The sequence below is a fragment of the Macaca fascicularis genome, chromosome X (genome assembly GCF_037993035.2).
Source record: "Macaca fascicularis isolate 582-1 chromosome X, T2T-MFA8v1.1".
Taxonomy (NCBI): domain Eukaryota; kingdom Metazoa; phylum Chordata; class Mammalia; order Primates; family Cercopithecidae; genus Macaca; species Macaca fascicularis.
Genome location: NC_088395.1, coordinates 37717367 through 37732055, shown reverse-complemented (window position 1 = coordinate 37732055; position 14689 = coordinate 37717367). Strand labels below are relative to the sequence as shown.

Here is a 14689-nt window from a genome sequence, read left to right as displayed (position 1 = left end):
ACCTAAACTAGCAAAGAATTTTAGACGGCAATATTATCTAAAAGATGACTTTCCGGAATGTATTCTAAGGGGGAAAAATAAGAGAGTGCTTCCCATAGTCTCACATATAATCTTTCTACTAAATTACTTTTATAGGAAACTTACTGTTGGAAATTGAGAGCACCTGAATCTCCCCATCTTCAGCCAAACTTGAAGAATATTTGCCCTAGATATAAACAATGTTCTGTTTTCGGCCTTTGTTTTAATGGGATAGATATTTAAAACAGTCTCAAATCATCCATCTGTTTCCTGAGTGCTACCATGGAGCCCCACTGAATGGAGCCAGATTTGGATATTGTTGCTGGTATACCTAGAAATTCTTTGAGATGGGTTTCTGTTAAGGCACTAGTACTCTGACTCCAGCTGTCATCGAGGAAATGTGCCTTCCCCTGCCCACAAGAGGATTGGCAATACAGTTCCCTTTTTATCCTTTCTACTGATGTCTGCATGTAGTGGAGCCAATTCACTGATATGTCTAGTTGCTTTCATTAATGGGAAAGGATGCTTAAAGATACTAAGTCCTCAGATAGTATGCTGTGTCTGGAGGAAGAGTGCTCCTATGCTAAGAAGAGTAGGAAAAAAGAAAGGAGAAAATAAAATGGAAAATTTGCCTTTATGTTATACTATGCTTGAGGAAAAAAAAATAATCCTCTTCAGAAGCCCTGCACAAATGTTGATTTTTGCCTAGTTTTATACCAATGGCTAGCACAATAACCAACAAAGTATACTGTCTGCCAATGGGGGGAATGCTATGAAGATTACAAGGCCCACATCTTACTCTATGGAGCAGTGATATGAGAATACACAAAATGGAGCCCTCCAGAGCTCCCAATAGAAGAAAGAAAGTATTTCACCATGTATTTCTTTGGTCACCCTTGCCACATTTCTGCCCACCACATGATGCCATTGGATGTTGGTATGTACCTGGCTGTCCAGCCTCCTTTATGCTTCATAAACAGGAAACTCCTAATGCCTAAAGGTAGCCTTATGTACCACCTCATCAATTTCCTTTTCAAATCTGAAAGCTGTATAGAAAGTAGTATGTGCTGATATCTGAAGAGGCCCTTCACTCCTTATAAGTGATTTATTTGAGCTATCCAACTCAGCTCAAGATGGAATCCCAAGTGTCCCCCCAAAAATGGCGTCGTCATGAAGAAAAGAGATGCAACTTCTTGAACCAAAACACCACTTCTAAAAAGACTATTTTTCCAAGTTTTATATCAGGATGTTAATAACAGAACAATGCAAAGCTTAGTTTCCAAGAAGCAAGTCTATCCAATAAACACAGCAGAGAAAAGTAGACACACGTTTTAGCTGTTCCATGACATTTGTAATGGACATCTATATAGATGTATAACATCTGTACATGTTTCTTAGACACAGGTTAAAGATTGTCAGTAATGAAACTGTAATAACAACAATGAATTGTACATACCATAGGAGGGTTTCCAGCAAACTGAGGGATTGGGCAGGCCTCTATTTTTCCCCATTCTGAGATTTTTTGTTCACAAACTTCTGGTCTATGCTTAACCAAACTCTCTGCGGTCTGCCCACGTACAATTCGTCTGGGAGAAAAATGTAAGTCCAGATCATTTAGTAATAGGAAATTAAATTGTTTTATTAAAAGATTCTGCATATATTTTAAGTGCTCTGATGTAGGTCCTGTACTTTTCACTTAAAAGTGATAGCTTATTGCTCCCTCTGAATAGATGAAAGGAAAGAAAATGTATAATACCCAGCAACAGAAAAAATGTATGTGCAATTACCAAAGGAATATTTACATGTAACATTATAGAGGGTAAGTCTTGGATCAAATTATCTTAAGGGAGAATTTGTACTTCTGTCTCAAGTATCATTTTCATTGACAAACAAACAAAAACAGAAAAATTGCAAATCTAACAGAGTGACTGCTGGTCCCTACAGTGCCTTTGTGCAAATTAGAAAAAGGTACTCTTCGTATGAGGATAGTCCTATAAGCAAAGGGCTCAATCATCAAAGTGTGGGCCAACTTTATCGTCCTTGGCCAGGCACCCACTATAGTAGACAACCAAGACAGTCATGCAGTAGCACTGAAGCTTATCAGAAGTGCCTTATTTGTGGGTTCGGAAATTATCTAAATCAAACCAAATTTTGAAACCAGTGTGAGATACTTAACTATATAGGGATTATAACATTCTCACAGACATCAACACTAATAGTGTGTACCTTAAAGTGCTCAGAGCCCATTCATTTCAATTCAAAAAAAGTTGAGCAACTACCAAAACATAAGACAATTATTGGTGATAGAGAGAGGAAGGCACGACGTTGAGTAGACTTCAAGGAACATAAATGACAGCATCTTCAGAATATGTAAGAAGAAAAGACACAGAAAACCCATTGTAAAGGTTTGTTTTGGAGACCTAAAATTTATTGTGTCATTTGGTGTATTATGAGAATGTTTTAATTCAAGTTCATTAACCACTCCTTTCTATCCTTAGGTCTTAGGGAAGAGAATTATCATGTATTGAGCACCTATCATGTGCCAGGCTTGGGGAAAGACATTTTACACAAATTATCTCAGTTAATCCTCATGACAAGCCTGAGAGGCAAGTATTATTGCCTCCATTTTACATGAGAATGTAAATCAGAATGATTTAGTAACTCAAAGCAGAATGTTTTGGTGAAAACAATTCTGTTTTGTGTCAGACAGACTTGGGTTCAAATCTCAGTTCTAACCCTTACTAGTTTGGTGGACTCAGGCAAATTATTGAACTTCTTCTGAGCCTCAGTTCCTTCAGTTGTAAAACAGATGTAATAGTACCTCATTAAAGGTTCATTATAATAAGCAATTTGCATGATATATAAAAAATGCCAGACACAAAGTAAGAGTCCAAAAAATAACTATTAAAGTTCAAAATGCCTAAGTTCCCATGGGAAGAAAATGACAGGAAAATAATCTGATTTTCTCCTTCTCTTCTCAATGCCAGGACCAGGAGTCCAGAAACCTGCATTTTAAAACCAATTCAGCTGCTACGGAGCCATGAGACTGTGAGAAATCACCTAACCAGTGTAAAGAGCAGATTCTCTTCAAGTGGAGAAGGAGATAAACATATCTCCTCTGTCTGCTTCAAAGGAAGACGAATATCTGTGAAACTATACAAACAGAAAGTGGTGGAATTACTAAATTGGAGAAGGGAAGAAATTATTTCTCTTCTCTAGGATTACCTGAAACACTGGATTATGACTAAGTCCCATTTAAAGATACTTGAGTGCTTTAAGAGAGTAAACAGATTCTTGGTCTACATTGATTTCTCCATGCTTACAAAGAATTTATCAGGGGTCACAGTCAGCAAGTAGTTTAAGAATGCAGTGCCTAATGCAGCTTTCCCCACTCTTCCCCTTTTTCACGCTCATGTCTTGGCCACCAACTGGGCTCTGGGCAGAGTGAGTCTTGAGCTTCTACTTTCTCCACCCCTAATTTCCTGGAGCCCTATACCCACCAGGATACTTCCCCAGGCCTGCCTTTGTGTGCAGGTGGTATGAAACAGTACAAAAAAGGAAACTTGGTATGAAGGAGGATTTCCAATCAGGCAAACTCTCCTAACCACATAGCCAGGAACTGTGTGACTCTAAGAGCACATTTATCACAGCCTGCTTTAGACTGCCTGGCTCCAATCTCAGCTGGGCCACTTACCAGAGGGGTGGCTTAGGTTGCATATTTTAACATTTTAGCTCCAGGTTTCTTGTCTACAATTACTATCCCCAAGAAATGGTGATAGTGAGAAATCTATACATTTTGGGGGTTAAAAGAAATATCTCATGTCAAACCCTTAGCACAGACCCTTAATAGAAGTTAGCTGTTACTTTCATTATATTAGAATGTTTGAAGGCAACACCCATATATTTTTCCTGCTTGTATTTCTTGCAGTGCCTGAGATAGGTCCTCATACATGGTAGGCAACAAATAAATGATTGTGGGCTTAAATCAAAACTTATTGAACTATAATAAACCTCTTCAACTGGTTAATCATTAACTCTTCTAGTTTGGAGGTTTGTTTAATTTACTAGTGATTAAACCACAGGGGACATCATTACAGATATTCCGGATCCTACCAGTGCTCTCAACATGTTTTATACATTTGCAAAGATACTCAGACTTTGGTGTATTTTTCAAGCTTGCTATACATAACTGCACTATGAATAGCAATTACATGGGTGCATGAAACAAAAATGCCAGTGTTGAGTGGTTTCTATCAAACTGACCTCTGCTATCCTCTCACATTCCCTTAGCAGACAGGCTAACCACACGCAGGCAAGGAGGTCACTGCATCATGCCTAGAAATTGAGGGACATGAAATCCTTGACTTCAGAGTTTAAACACTCACTCAACTCCATGGATGGCAAGGCCAATGAAGAAGATCACAAAGAGATGATGTGTGTACCAAAAAACTTCAAAGTAAGACCTCCGGATGGTTTTGGTGGAGGAAGTGATAATTAATATGAGGCACAGCGTGATGACAACTCCAGTGATACCTGCCACCCGGGTCACAGCCAGGTACAGGCCTCCTTCAGGGTTCTGTAAAATATAAACACACACACACACACACACACACACACACACACACACACACACACACACATTATTATAGGTTCTCAAATGCAGGACTATTATAAAGTGTCCAATGTATAGAACAATAGATATTTTCACCCCCTCTTTGAATAATCTTAATCATCCCTCACAGAGATATAGATTTGAAATAGATGTTTCTAAATTTTGAAACGCCTTACACGGTTCGGATGTCATAGGAAATGTGAATTGATATACTTAAATAGTTATTTCTAAGGGGGTAGAAAGTAAAGGAAATCAATCAACTGCAGGATGTCCTAAAAGTGTCTCAAAGCTCTTTCTCCCTTTGATTTTGAAAGGGTCACAGTGCTTAGTTTGAAAATATATTCTGGGAATGCCAAACATCATCAACTGTGTTCCCCAGAAGCAGATCCTGAGAGGAGACTTCATGGGCAAGTGACTTAGAAAACATGTGCTCCAAGAGAAACTGGTAAGAGAGTAGGGAATAGGATAGAAAAGATGAACAAGTCAAGCAAGGGGGTGAAATCAGGCAAAGTCTCACAAGGGATAGCTTCAGCCTGATCCTGCAGGGGAACTCTGGAGGGTAAGTTACAACTCAGAGTTTATCCTGTCTCCAGGCAAGGAAGCCAGGTTTCATAGTCTGCATCCACCAGTGACTGGCTAAGGGTTGCACAGGAACAGGCGTAACCATTCAGCCGCCCCCCACCAACCTTCCAACATCTTTGAGTCTGTGAGCAAAGGGATGCCCCAGGGCAGTCCTCTGAGGAGGAAACACAGCTACAGGTTATTGAAAATGAAAACATTTAGAAGAGTGGGAGAGCATAGATACAGCAAAAGTGATCCAGGAACAATTGAACAGAGCATGATAGTGTAGACTTACCTAGTTATGTTCATGTTGCCACCCTCATATATCATTGGGCAAACAATGAATAATGTAAAAGAAAAATTACCCAATATATTGTAGAAAAAAATCTGGTTTTTTACGATGCTGTTTAATTCTGTCCCTAAGGATATCAGGCAAGTTTTTCTCATGTAAGTCTGAGGATAATAATTATTTTTTCCCAAAACTAAACACAAGGAAACATTTTTAGAATTCAGTGCATATTAATGTGATTTAGTCATCTTCCCAAGTCATTGGGTACATGAAGACTTGAAGCTTCTGTCTCTGAGTGTAGGAAGCTTCAACAACTGCTGGGATAGAAGAAGTTCTTACTTCTGGATACCCTCCTGGCTACCCCTAGAGAAATGCTGAGTTACTCCCAGTGCACCTATTCTTCTCAAGGAATGACAATTTGTGGACACAGGCCATCCTTCAGATGTTGTAGGTAAGAAAAGACAAAGGCATCACTGACAACTGTCAGCTGGTGGCTGGCCTTACACTAATACTTAGGACAGGATGTTCCTTACTTCGCATAAATAATTTCACAAAAACACCAACATCAGAGGAGGTCACTCTGTGACTGTGATGGATTGAGATAAAAACAAAATCACTCCAAAATCACGTCTGAGCCTAGACAATGACTACTGCTTCTTTGCCTATTATAGACTTAATCCTATTCTGTTCCCTCTGCCTCCTAGAAAAAATAATTAACATACCTTATCTGAGAACTACCCCCAATTCCTGACCATAACTGATCCAGAAAAAATCCTTGCATTCTTAAATCCTCCCCCAAACTATCTAACAGTATCCTAAATCCTAAATCCACTTTACATCCCTTTGAGATGCCCAGAGTTCCTCAAGGTGTGCGATTTCTTTTGCTGTAGCAAGTAATAAACCAAACCTTGTTCGACTAAGCATGTGTTCCCAGCTTTCTTTGGTGGGCATAGTCACAGGTAAGCCTGAGTTACTCCAGGATTCACATGCACACATTCTCATGGATGAGCTTAAAGACCTGAAAACATCTAGAGACCTCCACACATGGGGTGAGGAGTGTGGGAGACATTTTTTTCTATACTCCCATTATTGTAACCTACAGACTTGTCCCTCTGATGGTTAGCCAACTTTTTTTTTTTTTTTTTCTGGCAAAGTAGAGGTCTTCACTCACTGAAATCTAGTGCTCAATTGTAATGGCCTAGAGAATATCTGAATCAGATAATGAGAGAATGAGAGGCTTACCTTGATTCTATCTCGAGCAAAATTGAGATAACTTTCATTTTGCCTGTCTCCAAGTGCAGAGAGTGCTACTGAATAAGCATCAGAATTGCCGACTCGGGCATTCACACACCATTCCACATTAAATAGATGTGCAATGGTGTGAATCGCTGAAAAGGGCAGAGAAGAGAAATAAAGAGAGTGAAGGGTATGCACAAATTTATTGAAAGCTGGGTTTCTGGGACAGCCTCTAACTCTATGATAAGCCACAGGGAGACAAAGGGAGGCCCAGGACACTTATAAACAAGAACTGGGTCTCCAGAACCAAGGAGACAAGGCAATTCTAGCTCCTTTCTAGTTGTGTAATTGTGGGAAAATGACTTAACTCTCTGGTCTTGGTTTCCTAATTTGTAAGATGAAGATGTTGAGCTATATGCTCCTAAAGACCCAACCAATTTATAAGATTCTACATAATAGCCTTAGTTTCTGAAGGTGTTTAGATATGCTCTCATTATCTCTCTCCGTAATATATTTGGGCTCTAATAAGAAAACCCTCATGTAATGAATGCCTAACTGCTGGCCCATTAACCTGACTCTGAAATTACCTCCAGAGAGAGATGACAAATTTGATTGAATTGATACAAACCTATGGCCATAAGGTATGAATCTCTCTCTCTTAAAAATTGCATTATTTATTAATAAACACTTACATAGGGCTTACTAGATGCCAAGTACTGTTATAAGTACTTCACAATGACTTAATCCTTACATTGATCCAGTGATGTAGGTACTAATAATATCGGCTCATCTTGTGGATGAGGAAACTGGGACATAGACTGCTTTAAAACCTTGCTCAAGGTCATCAAACTAGGAAGCAGCAGAGTTAAGAATCAAATCCAGTACATTTGGCACGCAAATATGTGCTCTTAATCCGTACACTATGCCAGTTTCTAACAGGATTTTATCATATATTTCTTTTGAACTATTTATTTTCCACTGCTCAAAAAGCCTGCTAGATCTACTAGTAGAAGAGAAGCTCAGTTAAATGCCTATAACCAAAGCCTATTTTACTCAGGCTAGGAATAGACTCTTTAAGGGCAGAGTACAAGTCTGCTTTATCACTGTTCTTATCTATTCTCTGGCACATGAATTATTTGTTGAGTGAATTAGTGGAATTAGATAAGGGTCCCAGATACAGTCCTTCTTGCACTGACACTACCACCCTAATAATTTTAATAATAATGTATAATATCTATATACACACATATATATCCATTGTATGGATACATGTAATAACAATAACAATAGTAATAATAATAATGAAGGTATTTAGCTGATAATGACAGTCTTGAGGGATTCTCATTTGATGGGCTGTGGCTCATGTAAGTTTACTGCAAAAAGTCCACAAATTCACATGTGCAACCAAGAACATTTTTTGGAATAAATACGTTTTCATACGTGAATTAACATTTTTGACACTAGAAAGAATAGGAAAGGGTTAGGACACTAGGATTGACTTTTCTGATGGCATATTTTCATTTTTATAGGAAAATCCTGAAATAAAAATGCTTTAAAACCTAAAGGAATAAATCCTAATATTGAAGTGGCAGAAAGTGTGGTAAATATTTTGAGCACAACTCATTAAAAAAAATACAACATATCCAACCACCACTTAATCTAACTATAAAAACTGATTGATCTCTTATATAAAAAGGTATCTATGAATAGAGGGAACTCTCTGGTTCCAAGTTTTCTTTAATAAACTTACCAGTGTGAAGTGCAATCATCCATGCCACCATTTTATGAAAGGTGAGATTCCTGTCCAGTTGTCTTCGAACTCTTGTTGAGCAGCACTTTGGATTAAGGGGGAAAGAATGGAATAGCAATTGTTAACAAGAAAGCTTACTGTATGCCAAACATTTGATACATATTATCTCATTTAATTTTCATGACCACCCTACAAACTATATCATTATACTATTTGATAAATGAGGAAACTGAGGCTCAGAGAGATGCAGTCATCTTCCTCAGGTCAAACAGCCAGTATGTGACATGGCTGGCTTAACTAGTATGTTTTCTGTTCTCATACTGGTGACATAAAGTCTCCTCTGGAATCCATCGCTTAACTGTATAAAAATATAAACTTGTACAGAAAACATATCTAGCTACATAGTTTCTAGTTCTGATTAATTTACTCATTAAACAAAGGATGTAGAAATTAATAAAGGACAGGACTGTCTTCACATACCTGATAGTCAAGTGGGGACACAGACAAGTGAACAGTTCTATAACAAGTGAATAGTTTTCAAACAACACTGTTCTAGGACATACACACTATGAGAGGAGAAAGAAGGGTACACCTGCCCGTGTAGGTGAACAACATCACAAGGGAGATCATTGACCAAATACTAATAGCCAAAATAACAGTAGCTAACATTTACCAAGAGCTTTTGCAACTGTTTTACATGCATTGACTAATTTAATTCTTACATGAATCTTTAATGTAATTGATGGAATATTTAATTTAATCTTTAATGTAAGAATCAAATTAACTCTTTAATTCTTACATTACAATAATGGTACAAGGGAGGTACCATTATTATTACTACATAACAGATAAGAAAACAAAGGGATAGAGAATTTACTTGGCCTTAGGTCACACAGCTAATAAGTTGCAGAGCTGGGATTTAAACTCAGGCCATCTGATACTAGAGTTTATATCAACATTCTGATATTTCATACTTTACATGATTTTCTTTGGCATTAAAAATACTATGGTACTCAGTATTTTAGTGTATTTGACAAACCTACATGTTAGAAAATGTGAATTTGAATCTCAATTCATGCCAATGTTCAAAGAAAGAAAAAAAAAACTGATTTATGGTTGAATTAGAGCTTTGCTCTCGTGAAAACTGGCCAATGTCTTGCTCTGGTTGCTTTGTTCCATAGTCTAAATGCACTGTCACAGAGATTCAGGGAACTTTAAGAACAACAGGGTGAAGTACCAAAGAAAATTTATATATTTAAAATACTTGGTTCTAAATGTTGTATTCAATTTAAATATAGGGGTGTTTAATATTTGGCTTACTTATTTTTAATAAAATACTCTGATTTTGTAGAAAATATAATTGCATAGAAAATTGTGCTTACTCCACCATCTGTCTCTCAGTTAGCCATAACTAGGGAGGGCAGGAAGTTTAAACCATGAGGTCAGATTCTTGGAATTACAGAAATAGTAATAAGGAAGACACTGAGGATTCCAGAAAAAGGAAAAATAAAAAAAATTATGCTTTATTGAATTCCTTCTGTGAACTAGGTAGTTTACCCATAATCATTACTCATTTAATGCAACAAGGTAAGTCTTAATGTCCTCATTCTACTGATAAGAAAACTAAAGCTAAAATTGCACATTGGCTGGGATCCAAGTCTATTTGTCTTATAAAAGGTTAATGCCCTTTTCTCCCAAACCAAATGCAGGAATATAGTTACTATTACTCTAAGTGCCTAAAAGCCTATGATGAGAATTTAAGTGTAAGTATTCTATTCAGAAGGTGATCATCGAAAACGAGGGTAGAAATGAGTCTGGGAAAGAAATTAATGAAGAGTGTATTATCATATCAGCTACCATGATCATATCATATCATTGGGCTCAATCACACCAGGGAATTCTGGGAGACTGTGTAGCACTTATCTTACAGGTTTATTTATTTATTTATTTGTTTTGTTTGTTTTGTTCTTTGGTTTTTACCCAATGGGTTAAGAAGCTTGGGTGCTCAGCCACCAACTGCCATCCATGATTGGCTGAGGGCTGCTCTGAGGGATGCTCTCAGGACATCAATCCCCTGGGATTTCAGGCTTGCCCCAGGAGAAAGCTAAAAGAAAATCCCCAGGCAGAGAGTGAATGATGCTTGCAAAGGGCAGTTGTCGCATGGATTGCAAGTGCCAATGCTTAGGGAATATGGTGGGGCACCAATGGCATCAGTTACAATTAAATGTTCACCAGTGGAGCTGAGCAATGACTCAGACTCTCAAAACAATGGTTTCCTATTTGAAATAAAAACTTGTAAAATAAAATTTTTCAAACTTAATGTTTTTGAAATAAAAATTTACTTATAAAATATATTTTACTGATCTGTTGGTGAAAAGCTGACCATTTTTGTTTTCTTATATAGCCGCCTTGTCTTTTGTGTTCAAGTGCTGAAAGTTATTTTCTACTTTGTATTCCTTAAAATTTTGAGGAAATGACTTTTTCCTGTTTCCCAATTGCCATGATCCTCTATAGTCTTTCTTTCTTTTCTTTCTTTCCTTTCTTTCTTTCTTTCTTTTCTTTTCTTTCTTTCTTTCTTTCTTTCCTTTTCTTTCTTTCTTTCTTTCTTTCTCCTTCTTTCTTTCTTGCTTTCTTTTTTATTCTCCTCAAATTTCAACTTAATTTCCTCTATACTTTCTGAGAGTCCTTGTGGTAGACAGAATTCTAGAATGATCCCCAGTGACTTATATAATCTCCTCACCTTGAGTTTGGACCTGTGAAAATGATGAGACATCACTCCATGATTTTGTTACATTGTATGGCAAAAGGGATTTTGCAGAGGTAATGTCCCAAGTTGACTTTAATAGGGAGATTATCTGGGCTGACAAACCCAATCATATGAACTCTTTAAATCTGGGTTTAGAAGTCAGAGATGGAGGAAGTTAGAGATTTGAAGCACTGCTGCTACCTGGAAGGTGGAGGAGGGCATGTGATAGGGAATGCAGGAGCATCTAGGATCTGAGTGGCCCCTAGATGATCACCAGCAAGGAAACAGGGACCTTTAGTGCTACATCTGTAATGAACTGAATTCTGCCAACAAGAATGAGCTTGGAAGAGGGTTTTTACTCAGAGTTTCCAGGCGGGAATTCAGCCCAGAAAACACCTTGATTTCAGTCTTGTGTACTCTGAGCAGAGAACCCAACCACTGGGTGCTGGACTTGTGACCTACAGAACTGTAAACTAATAAACGGGGGTTGTTTTAAGTTATTGTGGTAATTTGTTCCACAATAGATGATTGATACAGTCCTTACAGGAGTGGTGAAACTAGGTTGGAGTCCAAAGAACCAGAGAATGAGAATTAGTAGGGGTGGAGAGCAGTATTGAATTACATTTCAGAGCAAGTTTTGTCTTCAGGTATACATGTGTTGGGTCCCAGTCCTCCCACCTAACCGTGTGACATTGAACAACGTACTCAGTCTCCAGTTTCCTCCCCTGTATAATTATCATAGTTAGTCCCTCAAATCCCTACTGCATATATTCATTGACAGGTATTTAATAAATATTTGACATTATTTAGTATCATTATTTAAGTTTTCAGTTAGAATGGCTGCATTCCCCAGCTAGCAGGTAAGCTTCCTGTGTGAAGAACAGTATGTCATGTACTTTAAAAAATATTTTAATCTGTATTTGGCTGGATAAATGAAGTACATTTGCATTGCCCTGCAACTGGAGATGATTATACTAAACCTATAGAGACGTATTTACCCCCATATCTATATTTGTCACACACTGTTCTCTTCTATTTGTTGACAAATCCTTTTGAAATTTTTGTGGAAAATTCGCTGGCTCCTGCGTGCCGAATTTAAAGCAAAAGAATATGGTTTTGTTGTGGAACATACACTGTCTGCATATTCCTATCCTTATCATCGTCATCATCACCATGGATCATAAAAAATGTAAAATAATATATGCTGATGTCCCCTGATAGATTTAACTGTAGATCCTTAGAGAAAAATTAACTGAAAGCCAGAACAGTGGAGAGATGTGATTGGGAAATAATTGTTCATTCAATGATACCCTGTTTCATCTTAACAGGTAATTTTTAAAAAGTGGTTAACGTAAAACGCATACATTATATTGAAAGGAAAAAGTGAGATTACTAGTCACTAATGGATCAGTGGAGTGGGTCCAACCATCAGGGCACAAATCCCTAATTTTTCCCACCTACCCTCTTTGGTGTGGTCAGGAATGGCAAACAAATCCAAAAAGAAGCCACAAGTCATGCTGATGCTGAGCTTTTAAGAATATCATTTCCTCACCACTTCCTTAAAAAAGGAGGCGAGACATCCAGTTGGTGGCATAGGAAGGAAGGACTTTACTGTCTGTGACTGCCCATAATTTTTTGTTCCCCATCATCATGCAGATTGCATTTATATGCTTTGAGTTACTTCTAAATTATTGCCAGCCACTTCCCAATTATCCAGGTTGCCATCGTGCCCCATAGCTTCCTTACTAACTTACTTTACTTTCTGCCATTGACTTCCAAAGGGAAGTTTCTCTGTTACTGTCACCTGAAGCCTTGCCCAATTTCAATAAACTATGATTCTAATGCAAGGGAGATTATTGAGTCACTTCAGCAGATTTCTATGCTCTATTGAAACTGAGTAAGAAAAAAAATATTTCAAGAAAATGAGAAGTGGAACTAAAAGGAAGTACATATTTTATGGGGTGTAACGCGTTACAGAAACTCAAAAGCTCTATTTTTTGTACACTTGATCTCACCACATGCACCATTAATGTGTCTGATTTAGATATTTATATGCAATTGGGAGAAATTTCAAAATCCAGCTTTGAATCTACAGAACTCAGGCAAATAGTTGACAGTAATATCCGCACCTGCTGGCAGTAGAATATGTGATAAATATGAATAACACTACCTTATTTGCATAGCACTGTTTATAATTTGGAAATTCCATGTTTATTCTCTGCCTCTTCTGTAACACTTTAAGTTCCTTAAGCTCATGGCCTATCTATACCTTACTCTTTACTCACCACATGTCCCCAGTGCTTAGCTCATAGATGGCACTCAACAAATATTTATTGACTGACAACTCACTAATTGACAGATTTAAACAATTTAATATACTTTTAGACCAGCATATGCCTTCTTACATTTATGTTAGTTGACCTGTTTTTCAACTAAAAGAAAAAAAACTATGAGACAGAAAGCCCAAGAGACTAGTGCTAGGACCACATGATTAGAGATAGAGGCACACTGAGTGCCTCTGACTTCCAGACTATATAAGGTAACAGATAAAACCTCACCCTCTCACCTTCCTGTTTCTTTCTGATCTTAAGACTAGGACTGCCATCCAGATAGAAATTAGTTTCTGCATGGCAAGTTGGGGGTTATTAAGGCTTCCTCAGAGATTTTTGTATGCTGAGTTTCACCCTTTCTCCATTTTTCTCAACAAAGCAGTCTGAGAGCTTTTACCCCTACCTTTCCTGGAATGGTGCAGTGGGCAACCCTGGGGCTTTCTTTCTCTAGGTAACCAGAAAGATTACAAAGCAAAGTTTTGATGATTGAGACCTCTAGAAACTGAATGCAAGTTTGTGGCTATTTTGCTTATATAGTGTCCTACTATCAAGTCCTTGTATTTGTAACATCCTTGTAATTTCTAGTCTAGGTTACTTGGCATGCTCAAACACTCATATATATAATGGCTTTCTAAGATCATAATACTGTAACAGCACAATTTCAAGAAGTTTCAGCAGCAAGATTTAAAGTGAATGGTCTCTGGGGACACAATGACCTGGGTTTGAATGCCAACACTTCCATTTAATTTTGTTCTCACTTTACTGGTTTGATGTGCAGCTTTCATGAGGTGAATTCCATTGAGCTTCAATGAGTGGCAGCTGTATTATATCCAACATTAGTCACAGCACACTCACTCATTTTAATCCCAATCAGAGAAGAAGTTTTATTTGAAAAGTTCACATTTCAGGTTAGGAATTCCAGAAGAAAGTACATGCTTGATCTATAAAAGAATGTTGCTTGCTGATAGTTTTAAAACATATTCTTTTTATATAAAGATCTATCTAGCTATACAGCCAAGCTTCTCTGCAATTTGAAGGGCAGTCTCATTTCATCCCTGTCTTTAGAGACTCTCGTGCAGATCTTCCCTCCTGGGTCACAGGAGGCATAAAAACTGGCATTACAACATGTGCTGCTCATGGGACATGG

At 37.7% G+C, this 14689-nt stretch overlaps 1 protein-coding gene across 1 annotated transcript in view; it reads right to left on the bottom strand.

Moving 5' to 3' along the window:
* The window catches only part of CYBB (cytochrome b-245 beta chain), a 34057-nt gene that overhangs the window by 13231 nt on the left and 6137 nt on the right, over positions 1 to 14689 (bottom strand). Inside the window, exons 4-7 of the mRNA XM_005593278.4 lie at positions 8467 to 8551; positions 6723 to 6868; positions 4404 to 4594; positions 1475 to 1604 (exon numbers count right to left, since the gene is read on the bottom strand). Of these exons, the coding sequence (XP_005593335.1) occupies positions 1475 to 1604; positions 4404 to 4594; positions 6723 to 6868; positions 8467 to 8551 (552 nt within the window). The remainder of the gene's footprint in view (positions 1 to 1474; positions 1605 to 4403; positions 4595 to 6722; positions 6869 to 8466; positions 8552 to 14689) is intronic.